This window comes from Ursus maritimus, unplaced genomic scaffold (genome assembly GCF_017311325.1).
Source record: "Ursus maritimus isolate PB19 unplaced genomic scaffold, ASM1731132v1 scaffold_16, whole genome shotgun sequence".
NCBI classification, from domain to species: domain Eukaryota; kingdom Metazoa; phylum Chordata; class Mammalia; order Carnivora; family Ursidae; genus Ursus; species Ursus maritimus.
In genome coordinates, this window is record NW_024424008.1 from 30,232,847 (window position 1) to 30,249,480 (window position 16,634).

General features: G+C 37.6%; 1 protein-coding gene across 1 annotated transcript in view; it reads right to left on the reverse strand.

Annotated features, from left to right (window-relative positions):
* HEPHL1 (hephaestin like 1) overlaps positions 1-16,634 on the reverse strand; it is an 86,998-nt gene that overhangs the window by 10,959 nt on the left and 59,405 nt on the right. Inside the window, exons 14-15 of the mRNA XM_008688360.1 lie at positions 14,528-14,668; positions 11,058-11,164 (exon numbers count right to left, since the gene is read on the reverse strand). Of these exons, the coding sequence (XP_008686582.1) occupies positions 11,058-11,164; positions 14,528-14,668 (248 nt within the window). The remainder of the gene's footprint in view (positions 1-11,057; positions 11,165-14,527; positions 14,669-16,634) is intronic.

The window sequence follows — 16,634 nt, forward strand, 5'->3', positions numbered from 1 at the left end:
TTGTAAGTTCTAAATTTGGTAACTGAAACATTGGGATTTTGGGTTTTTTAACCCATACTTTATTTTTTTTAAGTTTTTATTTTTTAATTTAAATTCAATTAGTCAATATATAGTACATCATTAGTTTTAGATATAGTGTTCAATGATTCATCAGTTGCATTTAACACCCAGTGCTCATCACATCACATGCCCTCTTTAGTGCCTATCACAAAGTTACCCCATCTTACCACCCATCCCCCCTTCTGCAACCCTCAGTTTGTTTCACAGAGTCAATAGTCTCTCATGGTTTGTCTCCCTTTCTGATTTCTTCTCATTCAGTTTTCCCTCCCCTCCCCTATGCTCCTCTGTGCTATTTCTTATATTCCACATATGAGTGAAACAATATAATTGTCTTTCTCTGATTGACTTATTTCACTTAGCATAATACCCTCTAGTTCCATCCATGTTGATGTAAATGGTAAGATCTCATTTTTTGATGGCTGAGTAATATTCCATTGTATATGTATGAACCACATCTTCTTTATCCATTCATCTGTTGAAGGACATCTCAGTTCCTTCCACAGTTTGGCTATTGTGGACATTTCTCTATGAACACTGGGGTGCATATGGCTCTTCTTTTCACTACATTTGTATCTTTAGGATAAATGCCCCTTCTTTTCACTATGTTAACCCATACTTTAGATCGAGGGTTGGCAAACTTTTTTTTTGTAAAGCACCAGACGGTAAATACTCTTTTTACTTTTTTGGCCATACTGTTTCTATCACAACTACTGTTTACAAAGAAACAATAGAATCCACATGGAGTCACTTATGCTAAGTCCAGATCACCAAATTGAGACTTAATACCTAACTTAATTACAGTTTCAACCTCTCCCAGGAGTAGAATCTTAATCTGGAGTTACCTGGTCATCATCGCCAGTAAGGTAATCTGCCTCTTAGACCTCTGCCATCCCCTAAAGAAGATGACCTTGCCACAAACAATCCATTTTTCACTAGTAACTTCCTTATCCCATCCCCTTTTGCCTATGAAAGTCTTTTATTTTCTGCAGCTCTTTGGAGCTCTATTCTATCTGGTAGGTGGGATGCTGCTTGATTCATGAGTTATTGAATAAAGCCTGTAAGGACTTTAAAATGTACTCAGTTGAGTTTTATTTTTTAAGAGAATTGGTAGCAGTGATGGAATCCAAAGAACACTCTTGATGGCTTCAGGAACAATGAGAGACACAGGCAAGATACCTGCAGACCCTCTGAATTTTCTTTCTTGCCATTTCTGTGGGCTGTAAGTTTTTCTTCAAATTCCAAAGAGTTGAGCTTGCCACCTTCTGGCACATCTGCTTATTTTATGTCTTAGAACTACAGTCCCAGAAGCTATAAATACTACCAAAATGGCAAAATCTAACTAAAGACAACCTAGAATTACAATGGCCATTGGGGAACATTCCAACAGGCAAGATCATTTATTTAAGAAGTGCACTTACAAACAAGGGTTTCCAAATCAAGCAAGCACAATGGGATACCTATTCTAATTGGTATGTAAAAGCTTCCAAAAGGCTTTAAGATTCCAAAACAACTTCATTAAAAGTTTCCTTGAACAAGGCTAATGAAAAATTAAAGGTGCAAAAGGTATCTAAAACAATACCTAGGTCTTCTTCATTACAACCTCCTAGGGGTCCATCATCAAAATACTGGCCCAGAAATTGATGTTTCGTTTGTAATCAACTGGAACATAAGGAGAAAGACTGTCCTCAAAGGTTTTGTGCAAATTCTTCAATATCAACTCAGATGCCCCTATGTCTACCAACAAAGGAGAGCCCCCACTATGGAGTCCCCCAGAGTTGATAAGACTTTGATGGATTTTCTGGCAAACTGCTATGTTATTCCCTTAAAAAGCCCAGGGGAAACTAAAATTAAAATGAATGAAAAACCTGGCCAAATTCTAATAGATAGTGGAGGCTGCAGAATGGATCCTGAGAAAACTGGCAAAAGCCAGAAAAGGGTAAGAATTCTTACTGAGAGTCAGCTCTCCTGAACCTCTGTCTGCAGTGTCCAGTCAAGAGAGGAAAATAAAACTTCACCTTGTCCTTTCCTTTCCAAATCCATACCTGTTGGTTATTGGTCATTTCTCTCCCAGGGATAGCTATTGCCTTCTTGCTTGCCTTGTTTTATGTCTTAAGAACTTGACTTGGCTTTCTGCCTGCCTGGGACACACAGGTTGCCATTTCTTTCTGTGGCTATCTTTGGGTGTGACTCTGGGTCTTGGGAAAGTAGTATCCTTTGTACCCTCTTCAGGGACTGCTTTTATATAGAAGGGGGGGTTCAATACTGCCAGAAATATTTTCCTGGCTGAAAAGTGAGAAGATATTTACAATAATTTTTTAAGTAGTTCTGTGGCCAGTAGTTGCCCAGATTGGAAGATGATAATCAGACCTGATAGAAACTTTTTTTAGATCTCCTTCCCCAAGCAAAAGTGAAACTATGTATCCAGAGGGAAAAAAACATCTCAAGCATTTGTAGAAGGATTTACTAAAACATTCCAGAGACAAACAGTTCTAAATCCATAGAAATCTTTTTTCATCTTAGTTGGAAATCCTCTACTGAGATATATTTTTTTAAAAAATCAAATTGAAAATAATGGGGTTAGGTGGGTACATCAGCCCATTGGTATCATTTAGGCTGCAACCCAATTCTTTGAGGAATTAAAGCAACTACCCTTATTTCACAAATCTTGACAAAACCAAAAATGCAGCTCTAGAAACAATTCAAAATCCACCTATTCTATTTACCGATTTCCAAAACCTCACCTATTTATTGCAAAAGGCTTGTAGATAAACATAAAAATTCCGGTCTTAGGAAGCAAATGTCTTTTTGGAAGAATTTGTGTTCTTTCCCTGTGCCTTTGAGGTTGTAAATATTCTACCTGGTCTTCTCCAGGAACTCTTATCTAGCCATCTCTCTGAAATACAAACTTCATGGAGGTAATTCTTATCAGAAGAAAAACAAGTGGGTGGGGAGTTTCTTTGGAACTTGGACAAATGAAAAATTGTGTCTTCTCCACAAATATCAATAAAAAGCTTTGACCATCTTAATAGGTAACCTTAACTTCTTCCATCTACCAGAAACACAATTTGGATCTAACTTCTTTTATAACTAGTGGATTTTGTATTATTGTGCTTGATTCATGGCAAAATTTTAGAACAGAATCTATAAGATCTCCATTTATATCTGTGCGCGTGTGTGTGTGCGTGTGCGCGCACACATGCGTGGATGTGTGTGTTATAGGTGTGTGATATTTTCTACCTGGGGATGGTATTGCCAAAATGAATTTGTAAAAGAGCTCTGTTTAATTAACTTAAAGAAAATTAAGTACTTATATGAATTAAGTATTTATAAAATTCTCAAAAATATAATAGAAACTAACACAATTGCTTTTTGGGTTCATGTGATCTGGAAAAATATTCAGTATTAAAGCTAATTTAAGTTTGATGGCTTAATTAAAATGTATGTGTCTTTAGAATTATTAACATTAAATAATGCAGATCTATAACTTTTATTCTACCTGTGTTTATGAAATAAGTCCACTGTTAAAAATTTTGTCAGCAAGAAAAATAACTTGTATGATGAAATTTACTTAAGTATTCTAAACATAATTGTTGAAAACAAGTGAATTAAATAGATGTAACTGAACTTAGAGTTTTTAGGTGAACTTTTTTTAATGTTTGAAGTTTTTGTTTAAATTCTTGTTAGTTAGCATATAGTGTAATATTATTTCAGGGGCAGAATTCAGTGATTCCTCACTTACATATAACAGCCAGTGCTCATCACAACAAGTGCCCTCCTTAATACCCATCACCTATTTAGCCCATTTTCTCTGCTCCCCTCCATCAACCCTCAGTTTGTTCTCTACAGTTAAGAGTCTCTCATGGTTTGCTTCCCTCTCTCTCTTATTTTCCCTTTCCCCTATGTTCATCTGTTTCTTAAATTCCACATATGAGTGAAATCATAGGCATTTGTCTTTCTCTACCTTATTTCCCTTGGCATAATGCTCTCTTGCTCCAAGCACATCATTATAAATGATGAGATCTCATTCTTTTTGATGGCTGAGTAATATTCCATTGTATATATATACCACATCTTCTTTATCTATTCATCAGTCAATGGACACTTGGGCTCTTTCCATAGTTTGGCTATTGTTGATCAGGCTGCTACAAACATTGGGGTGCAGGCACCCCTTTGAATGTGCATTTTTATATCTTTTATATAAATACTTAGTAGTGCAATTGCTAGATCATAGGGTAGTTCTATTTTTAACTCTTTGAGGAGCCTGCATACTGTTTTCCAGAGTGGCTGTACCAGTTTGTATTCCCACCAACAGTGCAAGAGGGTTCCCCTCTTCCTCATCCTTGCCAACATCTGTGGTTTCCTGTGTTGTTAATTTTAGCCTTTCTGACAGCTGTGAGGTTGTATCTCATCATGGTTTTGATTTGCATTTCCCCGATGATGAGTGATGTTGAGCATCTTTTCATGTGTCTATTGGCCATCTTGATGTCTTCTTCTGAAAAATGTCTGTTCATGTCTTCTGACCATTTCTTAACTGTATTATTTGTCTTTCGGTGTTGAGATGGGTAAGTTTTTATACATTTTGGATACTAACTCTTTATCAGAAACATCAATTTGCAAGCATCTTCTCCCATTCCGTAGGTTGCCTTTTAGTTTTGTTGATTGTTTCCTTTGCTTTTTAAAAAAAAGGTTTTGTTCATTTACTGATGTATTTATTTATTTATTTATTTATTTATTTACTGGGGGGGAGGGGCAGAGGGAGAGAGAGAGAATCTCAAGCAGACTCCGCAATGAGTGTGGAGCCTGATGGGGGACTTGATCTCACAACCCTGAGATCATGACCTGAGCCAAAATCAAGAGTCAGATGTTTCGACAACCAAGCTATCCAGGCACCCCCAGAAGCTTTTTATCTTGATGAAATCCCAATAGTTCATTTTTGCCTTTGTTTCCCTTGTCTCCAGAGACCTGTCTAATAAGAAGTTGCTACAGATGATGTCAAAGAGGTTGCTGCCTATGCTCTCTAGGATTTTGATGGTTTCCTGTCTCACATTTAAGTCTTTCGTCCATTTTGAATTTATTTTTGTGTATGATAAAAGAAAGTGGTCCAGTTTCATTCTTTTTCATGTTGCTGTTTTCCCAACACCATTTGTTGAGGAGACTGTCTTTTTCTCCACTGGATATTCTTTCCTTTTTTGTCAAAGATTAGTTGACCATATAGTTTTGGGTCAATTTCTGGGTTTTTTATTCTGTTCCATTCATCTAAGTCCAGTATCTTTATGACCATTAGTTTGAATTCTTTATTAGGCATATTGCTTACCTCCATTTCATTTAGTTCTTTTGCTGTGATTGTGTCTTATTCTTTCATTTGGCATAATTCCTCTGTCTCTTCATCTTGTCTAACTCTCTGTGTGTGTTTGTATGTATTAGAGAGGTCAACCACATCGCCTGCTCTTGAAAGTGGTGGCCTTTGCAGAAGAGGTCCTGTAGCACATTGCTCTCTGGTCACCAGAACCAGGTGATACAGGGGTGTCTCCTATGTGGGTTGTGTGTCCTGTATTGTTGTGGCAGAAATGTGTTTACCTTCAGAGCAGTGAGCTGCAAGGTTCTGCTTTGCCTGCTCTGGATGCACTGGGCAAGGTTTGGTCCCTGTGCTGTTGAGGGGCCTACCTGAGGCTGCCATGGGCTCATAGGTGGACAAGATCAGTATGTTACCCTGATAGCAAAACCAGAAAAAGACACTATAAAAACTAAACAAAACAAAAGCCCAAACTACATACTAATATCTCTGATGAACATAGATACAAAAATCCTTAACAACATATTAGCAAATAGAATTCAACATTACAATTAAAAGCATTCCACACAATCTAGTGGGATTTATTCCAGGGATGCAAGGGTGGTTCGATATTTGCAAATCAATCAATGTGATACATCATATTACAAGAGAAAGGATAAAAACCATGTGATCATCTCAATAGATGCAGAAAAAGCATTTGATAAGACACAACATTCATTTATGATAAAAACTCTCAGTAAAGTGAGTTTAGATGGAACACATTTCAACATAATAAAGTCCGTACATGAAAAACCCACAAATAATGTCATCTTCCATGGTGAAAACCTGGAAGAGTTTCACCTAACATCAGGAACAAGACAACAAAAAAATCCACTCTCACCATTTCTATTCAACATAATATCAGAAGCCTTGGCCATAGCAACAAAATGAGAAAAATAAATAAATAAAAGGCATCTAAATTGGTAAGGAAGAAGTAAAATTGTCACTATTTGCAGATGACATGATGCTGCATATAGGAAACCCTGAAGACTCCACCAAAGAGAATTATTAGAACTGATAAATCAATTCAGTAAAGTTGCAGAAAAAAATTAATATAAGGAAACTGTTGCATTTCTATACACTAATAATGAAGTAATAGAAAGAGAAATTAAGAAAATAATTCCATTTACAAGTGCACCAAAAAGAGCAAAATATTTAGGAATAAACTTAACCAAGGATGTGTAAGACCTGTACTCTGAAAACTATAAAACATTGATGAAAGAAACCAAGGACGACACAAACAAGCAGAAAGATATTCCATGCTCATGGATTAGAAGAACAAATATTGTTAAAATGTCCGTACTACCCAAAGGAATCTACAGATTCAATGCAATCTCTACCAAAATACCAATAGCACTTTTTGCAGAACTAGTACAAATAACACTAAAATCTGTATGCAACCACAAAAGACTACAAATTATCAAAGCAATGTTGAGAAAGAACAAAACTGTAGATAACACAATCTCAGATTTCATGATATACTACAAAGCTGTCGTAATCAAAATAGTATGATACTGGCACAGAAATAGACACATAGATCAATAGAACAGAATAGAGAGACTAGAAATAAACCTATGATTATATGGTCAATTAACCTATGACAAAGGAGGCAAGAATATACAATGGGGAAAAGACAGTCTCTTCAATAAATGGAGCTGGGGAAACTGAACAACTACACGCAAAAGAATAAAACTGGGACACATTCTTATACTGCACACAAAAATGAACTGAAATGGATTAAAGACCTAAATGTGAGATCTAAACCCATAAAAATCCTTGAAGACAGCACAGGCAGTACTATCTCCAACATCAGCCATAGCAACATTTTTCTAGGTATATGTCCTCAGGCAAGGGGAGCAAAAGCAAAAAATAAACAATTGGAATTATACCAAAATAAAAAGCTTTTGCACAATGAATGAAACCAGCAAGGAAATGAAAAGGTAACCTGCTGAATGGGAGAAGATATTTTCAAATGATTTTTTAATAAGGGGTTAATATTAAAAATGTATGTGGAACTTACAAAACTCAACACCGAAAAGCAAGTAATCAAATTTAAAAATGAGCAGAGGATTTGAGTAGACATTTTTCCAAAGAAGATACACAGATGGACTGCAGACACATGAACAGATGCTCAACATCACTAGTCACCCGGGAAATGCAAATCAAAACCACGATGAGATATTACCTTACCACTGTCAGAAGGGCTAGAATCAAAAAGATAAGAAATAACAGGTGTTGGTGAGGATGTGGAGAAAAAGGAACCCTCTTGCCCTGTTGGTAGGAATGTAAATTGGTGCAGCCACTGTGGAAAACAGTAAGGAGGTTCCTCAAAATTAAAAATAGAAATGCCATATGATCCAGTAATTCCACTACTACGTATCAAAAAGATATATATAACCTGATGGTTATTGTATCATATTCATGATAGTCAAGATGTGAAAGCAACCCAAGTGTCCATTTATAGATGAATGGATAAAGAAGTTATATATATATAAATATAACAAATAAGCAAACAAACAAAACCAAGACCCTTAAATACAGAGAACTGGTAGTTGTCAGAGAGGCAGTGGGTGGGGGATGGGTAAGATAGATAAAGGAGATTATGAGGCACAAACTTCCAGTTACACAATAAATAAATCTAGGAGATGAAAAATATAGCATAGGAAATATTGTCAATAATATTGTAATTATGTTGTAGGGTGACAGAGAGTGACTACTACTCATTGTGGTGAGCATTGAGTGATAGGTAGAATTGTTGAGTCAATATGTTGTACCCCTATAACTAATAGTATGTTAATTATACTTTTAAAAAAAGGGCACTGGTATGAAGTTAGAATTTGATTTCCTTTCTGTTAAAAAGACAGTTTTCTTGGATTGTTGGTTTGCTCTTGGTAAAAGATAATAACAGTTGTGTGTGTGTGTGTGTGTGTGTGTGTGTGTGTGTGTGTTTTACCTTCTAAGTAATCTGCCTAGAAAACCAAGATTCTGTCTTACCAAAATAATTTTCTGCATTTCATGTTGTCTTTATCAAGTCTTTGATTACTTAAAAGAACTGAGTCTTCTCTACTAAAAGAGCTAAGATTTTTTTTTTAGAACAATTTAGCATTCTGTATTTGCCTTGTGAAGTCTTGTCACTATGGTTAAATGGATAACTACTTACTATTTCACAGAGACCTATTATACTGTTTGGCCAAGTGTTTTTAAACCTTTTGATATTTTTGAGAAACTTCCCCAAAATCAAATTCTAAATGAAGTCTTTTTGGCCTTGAACCAACTTTGGGGTATTTTAAGAGGGTCCCTGGCAAATTTCAAAAGATTTGTTCTCGGGGCTCCTGGGTGGCTCAGTTGGTTGAGCATCTGACTGTTGGTTTTGGCTCGGGTTGTGCGAGCAGGGTCATGAGACTGAGCCCTGCATTGGGCTGCACACTCGGTGAGGAGTCTGCTTGGGATTCTCCCTCTGCCTCCCCTAGCTTTCTCTCAAATAAATAAATAAATCTTAAAAAAAAAAAAAAGATTTGTTCTCTCTCGTTATTAAAAGAGAGATGTTAAACTAATTAAGTGTATTTGATATGCTAAATTACATGGGAAACATTGTGAAATAAGAAGTAATATTAAGCCTTCTTTACATTATATTTGTATAGATGTAAATGTTCTAGAAATTGTATAAAATTCCTAGAAATTTGATATATCCTAATATCACATTATCGGTCGTAATTTCAATTAGTTCAAAATGTCGTATGTTACAGAAATAACCAAATTTCCTTGTGAATTCCATGATAATGAACTCTCATTAGATCTTTAACCACGGGCAATGTTGATGTTTTTTATTATTCACAGAGAGTTATTATTTTACTCATATTTTTGTAAGAATGAGACTCATGGGAAGGGCCTTATCAAGTGCTCCTGACCACTGATACTTTTGTAAAACCAAATTTTGAGTACCTCTCAAAGCTGAAGAAGGCTCTGCCTGTCATCTGGTCCTGTACAAACATTGGAGATTTCCAAATTAAATTGACTAGGAAGAGAAATAGCCTACATTGAGGTAGACTTCTTCCATCCAAGATACCACATCAAAGCTTCATACTTTCACTAAACACGAAACCCTTCCTTCTTCCCTTTCTTTCCTTTACTCTGGCATTGGTCTGAAAAGATAACACCATCATGCATATCTCCTAGGCCCTTGCTAAGAGGGGGTAACATTCAGACTGCTGAATTTGACATCAAAAACTCCTGTCCGTGATGCTCAAGACCCTGTGGTCCTCCCTCTGACCAATTTTTCTTCTATTCTTAATCGACCCCCCCCCATACCACCACTTAGGAGTCACAAAGTCCAACTTTTATCGTCAGAATATCCACGTCTTGTTTTTACCTTTCGCCAATTATAACTGTACTTTGTTCAGGTAAACACAAATGCCTATGCAAATCATAGCACATTTGCACCCCTACATTCTTATGATTATCTGAATCAGATCTGCCCCAATCTCAAAAAGATCTCGATAGCAGTACCCATCTTTCCAAGGCCAAAGTTGTTCTGGATCATAGGATAGCCTTTTATTATCTTTTAGCTGAACAAGGAGGTGTTTGTGCTGTGGCCAACACCACTTGCACCTGGATAGCATTTCTGGGGAAGGTGAAACTCAGATACACAAAACCACTGAATAAGCCACTTGGCTTTAGAAGTGATTCCTTCAACCTGGTCTTTCTTTGACTTATTTGATTTTGATTGGTTTGCCTTGGGGATCATGGCTCCAAAGTGCACACCAGAAAGTGGGGATTATTCTGCTTATAATCATCACAGTAGTCTCCCTGGTGCACTGTATTCCTTCAAAAGCTTGAAATGCATGTTCATAGCTGTTAAGTGAGCAAATGATCTTGCTAAGACTGGAACATCAGAAAAAGAATGAAGAGAATGACCAACTTAAGAAATGTGAAGCTGAAGTTGTGACCCATGAATACCACAGAGGTTCAACAAAAAGCATCATGACCTGTGAATACCACACAGACGATCAACAAAAATCGTGAGAGCGTCAAAGCAATAACTGGGAGAGGTGCTGATGCCTTAAATTTTGATCACATCTCTCAGTCAAGATGAGAGTCTGATCAAAAGGGAGGAATTGTTTAAAAAAAAAAAAAAAGACAACAGGTCCAAAATGGAGTTACTGTGCTAAGTGACCAAACCAAGACTTACTTCCTAGGTTAACTACAATTTCAGTCTCTCCAAGGAATGGAATCTTAAGCTAGTCCATCACTATAACTAGTGAGGTAATGTTCCTGACAGAGTCCTGCTGTCGTTAAAGGAAGGTGACCTTGCCATAAACAATCCATTCTTTGCTAGTAACTTCCTTGTTTTGCCCCCCTTTGCCTATACGCATTTGTACAGCTCTTCAGAGATCCTTTCTATCTGCTAGATGTGAAGCTGCCCAAATCACGAATTTTTGAATAAAACCAATGAGATCTTTAAAATTTACTCAGCTGAATTGTGTTTTCTTAATACCACTCAACTCAACCATAGCCAATGTTAACAAATGTGCATGGCTCTAGTTGAAATCCCTCCCTGCTCTCAACCATTACACCCTTCACATATACTCATCAGAGTGGTGATAACTTGAATCATCGATTTAAAGCCATATTACTTTAAGCATTTTGGTTGCTCTCTCAGTCTTACCTTCACAAAGTTTACCGTTGAATAGTAAACCCACGGAATACAATTTGGGTCATTTGGTCCTGGACCAGACCTTCTAGGGACATTCCACCTGTAGGTGTTTATTTCTCCTGAAACAAATGAGAAGAAATAGAAAGAATTTACTAGTGTTACCTTTGTTTCAGATGTTTTACCTGAAGAAATAACAAACAGATCTTTATATATTTTGGTGAATGTTTATTGCTTGGGAGAATTACTTATGCATTAGAAATATTCCAATTATTCCATCTTGATTTTCTGAATTTGCAAAATGGCAGTGTTTTCATTCCAGACTACAGCTTTCTTTCTAATTTGACCTTTCTATTATCAACTGATGTTTACCCAAGACATGAAGACTTACTGTATTCCTCACTATTTTTTCTCCTCGAATTTCGTATCTCCCTCCCAAGAGCTAGGCTTCAGCACGCTTGAGTTACTGTGAGACTCAGCCTTGATTTCTGATTGAATCGCCAAGGAGCTCTGCAAACTCTTACTGCTGAGGTCTCACCTCAAACCAAGGAAATTAAACTATGTAGAGTCTAGGACTAGGGCATCAGTATTTTTTTAAGCTTCTCAGGCGATTCTAATGTGCAGGCCGGTGACATCTAGTTAGAACCAGAGAGAATCAGACTTAGTTCCAAATCTCAACCCTATTACTTCCTATTTATCTAACTTTCGACAAACTACTTAACTTCAGTGATCTTTAGTCTCCTTACTTGTAAAGTGGGTTAGTCATCCCACTTTTCAGATTGCTGTGAAGATTAAACAAAATAAAGTAGCTAGGTTAGTGCCTCACATTGAAGGCAGTTAATGAATGTTCCTTTGTATGTACACTAATAAGGAACGAATGCCAGGTGCCACGTCTATGCATTCCTGGTGGCTGACCCAGAGCCTTGCAGAGGCGTCACGAATAAACGCACATAAATTAGCAAGATAATCCTATTGTAAAAGTCTCACATAAAAGCCACATTTAAATTGTTATCTCCTTTTGAACTGTCTAGGTCCCGTCCCTACCCCGTCAGGACATACAGCCTATAGCTGAACGCAAGCCGCAAGGCAAAACAAAAATGATGCTTGCATGTAACTGCTCCATATTTGCTCATACACCAGTAGGTTAGCAATATAACCTTAGGTCTAGTTTCCACTACCTTTCATTATAGCCCCTCTGCCTTGTTAATTGCAAGATAAACTGCTCAGTGCAAGTGGCTAAAGGATGGTATTGTTAAAGTTGGAATGATCCATTATTCACCCCAGTGGGGAGCACAGCTCTGAACAAAAGAAGATGCTCAGTATATGCATGCTGAGTGATGGCGTGAAAAAGAAGAAGGAAAAGGAGAAGAAGAAATTTGAGAGGGATTGCTTTGCTTATCTCATGCATGCCTGAATTAACCATTCTTCTCCAACTTGTCTGGATTTTGTGCACAAAATTAGTTTCTTGCTCCTACCCCCAGTCTCTGGGATCTCCCAAGCCTTTCAATCTTGTCAGACAGAGACCCTTGTGGGGATTCTCTCCCTCTGAGTTCCAGTGAGATAAAAGCTCCTTACCACATTCTAATCATTCTTCCCTCTACCCCATTACCCCATCAAGGACCCTTGGAAGGCCAGTCAGCACTGAAGAGCTATGTCCCTTGCCAGTCCTCACCATCAGGGCACAGCAGTCTGTGAGGGCTCACCCCAGCTGGCGCATAGCCCTGTCAGAGCCCTTCCCTATGCCTGATTAGCACCTTTCTTCCTCCCTCCTGAGTTACTTTTCACCATCAAAAATGAATAACTTTAACTGCTCTTTTCACCCAATTAAAACCATTTCCCTCTTCATAAAAGCAAGACATCCAATACAGAAAATGTAGAAAGTACAATGTAAAGAACTAGAAAGGAGCATCACCCTAACTATTAGTTAAAATACTACCCTGAAAATATAACCATTATTAACATTTTGGCTTATTTCCTTTTTAACCTTTGTTCTATATTTGTATTTTTCTTAACATGATACCACAAGTTTTTTTCCATGTCATTAAAACCTTCTTAAACATCATTTAATGGCGGTGTAATAGTTCATTGTAGGATATTCCAAAGTGTGTTTAAGTATCTCCCTATAGATAGACATTTAGAATGTTCATGAGAGATTTCTTGAAGCAGCAAAACACAGGTTTCTGAATTAGGGGTAGGGTGGAGTGTGGAGTGGCAAGAGAGGTTGGAATCATGACCAGTGAAGATTTCTTTTCCTCAACCCCTTCCTTGTAGGAATACCCTGCTAACTTTTTCTAGTGATGCATTACATTGTTTTCTTTTCTTCCTTCTATGCATCTTTAAATTTTTAAAAGTTTATATGACCTTTATTTCAATTACTATAGTATTTAGTATTACACACACACACACACACACACACACACACACACACACATCAGAAGTAAAATGGAATATAATTCCCCTGTAATTACACCTATGATTGCTCTCAATTTCATAACTGAAGGTCACAGAGGATCTTGACATTTACTACAACCACATTTCAGCTGTGTAAATGTTATGGGAAGCTCTTTAAATTATGAGATCTTCTCTCCCCTCAATGAATATTTTAAAACCCAGCTGGAGTTCCACCTCTTTTATAAAGCTTTCCCTAATTACTCCTTTCTCTATTTGCTCGGAATCAATCAATCTTTATGGATTTTTCTTCTCTGAAACTTTTATAAACACTCCCAGATACATACTTGATACTCTTCACCACTTAGAATTCCATTATGCATAATCCACAATACTACTGAAATGATTCATCTTATTCGTCTTCTTTTTCTTCCAAATTCATTTTAAGCAACTCGAGAGAAATGCATGGCTAAGAGCGTAGGTTCTAAGTCCAACAAATTGAGGTTCCACTGTCACTAATGTATGACCTGGTCAAGTTCTTTACCCCTCTGTTCTTTAGTCATCTGTTAAACGGACATAACAATACCATATTTCCTCGATTATAGGATGTGCTTTTTTACATTTTAACATAACTGAAATCAAGATGTATCGTTCAATCAGTGGCATGCTAAGGTTTAAGTAGCCATGTGTTCTTCCTTTTTTTAGTAACAGATAAAAATAATGATGGATATTCTAATCAATGGTAGCAGAGTCAATGACCTATGTTAGTGTCTACCTTGTTGGGTGATGATAAGGAAAATGAATTGTTTTGCTTTTTTTAAAATATAAAGCATGGCACCTGGCAAAAGATGAACATCCAATATGTCTTAGCTATTATTATGTCTTACTACACTTTTAGATCCCTAATGGAGCCCTAGAAATACCATAACCACTTGGTCATTGGATGAATGATGATCTCATATTAGGAGTGATCAGGTGATGGCTGGAACATATTGACATTAAGAACTTTCCAAGAGTCTTCAAAGATCAGAAAAGATCAGAAGAGAGTTGAGTCCGGTGTCTTTATCAACATGGAGCAGATCTCCTGGGTAACTTACCTGGCTTTGTGACGGATGCTTGGAGTTGCTTCCCACTATCCATGTCTTCAATACCATGGGCTGAGATGGAGTAGGGCCGCCTGGCTTTGTTCTTAAATATGATCAGGATGGAGTCACCCACCTCGGCATGAACCATTGGGCCTAAAGGCAGAACACAAGCCTGTGTGCATTATCGTTGCTCTTTTCAACACTTATGTAATATAGATGTAGGTCGTTTTTAGCAAAATAAAACAAAGGTTAGCTTCTTCATTAGCATACTTCCTTTAGAGGGCAATATGTGTAATATTAAATACTCATGTAGTGTTTGGCAATTGCACCAACCTGGCTTCAAATCCTGCTTCCTTCACTTATTAGAGAGACCTTGGGTAAGTCAAGTAACCTGCCTGACTCAATTTCCTCACCTATGAAATGGGTTTAATATCACCTTTCTCATAGGGATACAGTAAGGATTAAATAAGATAATGTATGTAAAGTGCTTATTTCGGTGTATTGAAACACAGTAAGTATTCAGTAAATGCTTAAATTTTTATTACTGCTGAGACATAGTCTCCAGGAAAAGCCATATCCACATGATATGGTGACTTTCCATGTAATCCTTCTGTATGTGACCTTTGGCAAGTCTGAAGTTGCTCATTATCTAGTAAAAGGATGTATAATAACCATAATAGGATCTAATGAAATATTGTGTATAAAAGGGATTTGAAAGATAAGAACAAAATTAAAACACCTATGTACTGATTTATGATCAATACAGTGATTTCACTCATGCATGTCCACTGCCATTTCTCAGTACTTGGATACCTTGATGAGATGTGTGCTCTCAGCAATCACATGTACATGTTTCTATTAGAAGCAACCAGCCCATGTGGCAGTGGAAATCAGCCCACATCCTGCGGAAAGGCCCGTGCCAGCATGACTCTGGGATGCCCCTTGTCTATACCAGGTGCCTCTCCCCTTTCGATGCCACAAAAGTGGCACAAATGCAGTTTGCTCAGCGCATGCCCCACATGGACAGACACACAGGGGTCTTCACGCGCATTGCTTCAAGGAGATGTGAACAGACTGCCATTTGGGAATCATCTCAGACCTGATCCTATGATCGTTGGGGATTTATTTGCATCCTTGGGTGTTCACGGCGTTCTACATTCACAGAGAGATATGCTCTCGGTGGGAGGGTCTGACTGCACCCATCCACTCTTTACTGATTCAAACCATGGTTTTAGTTGCTTTTTTGAGAAGACCACTAAAGTCCTAAATACATCTAAAACCTGTTGGGCTATTTTTATCTTTAGAAGAAAATATTTAGTATGAATCACAAAGTGTCTGAAAAATGATATTTTGTTTTTAACGGTAAAGCTAGAAAAGAATGCATGTTTTTTAAACAGCAAAGTTGGGTATAGTTACAGAGAGGTGCACGTGTATGCATATATTAAAATCATTATTTGTCATTCATTACCACTTTAATTTCACATGGCTTGCTGTACTAGCAAGAGTGAATGTCTTCTGATGTGGGGCCTGAGAGGTCACAGGGAGCAGTAAAGAACAAAGGGTTGCCTGCCCTGTGCCCTTTGCAACTTCAGGAGCACAGGCCTGTCTGTGAGCTGCAGAAAACAAGGGGTTGGGCCTCGTGCTTTCCTGGGGGAAGAACAACCGAGCTCACCTCTGACGGAGTCACTGCTCTGTGTCATTTGACTGAGCAGACCCAAACTGGGGCCTTATGAGGGGCAACCCATCCTTGTTGGCAGCACCAATGAGCTTTTCTTTCTGGAGCTCACTCAACATACACAGCTCAAAAGAAGGAATGCTCAGTTCCCACTGGGGCTGACTCATTTAGTGTCACAAACGAGCTTGCATGCCTGTGTTAACAGTGAGGGTGTGAGGAAGATGGAGGGGGCATTTAATAATTTACCAACCTAGCTGTCCTGGCACCTTTTTTAATATTAAGAAGCACCGTGTAAAGTCAAACTATTTATATAAGTCACCTTGTACATTTAAAAATGAGAACAGGAAAAAAAAAAGGGATGGATTTCAGAAAGTCATCAAGACTAGCCCTCTGCCTAAAGATCTCATCTTCATGTTGGGGTCGGGTTTGGTGACTCGCAGGTGA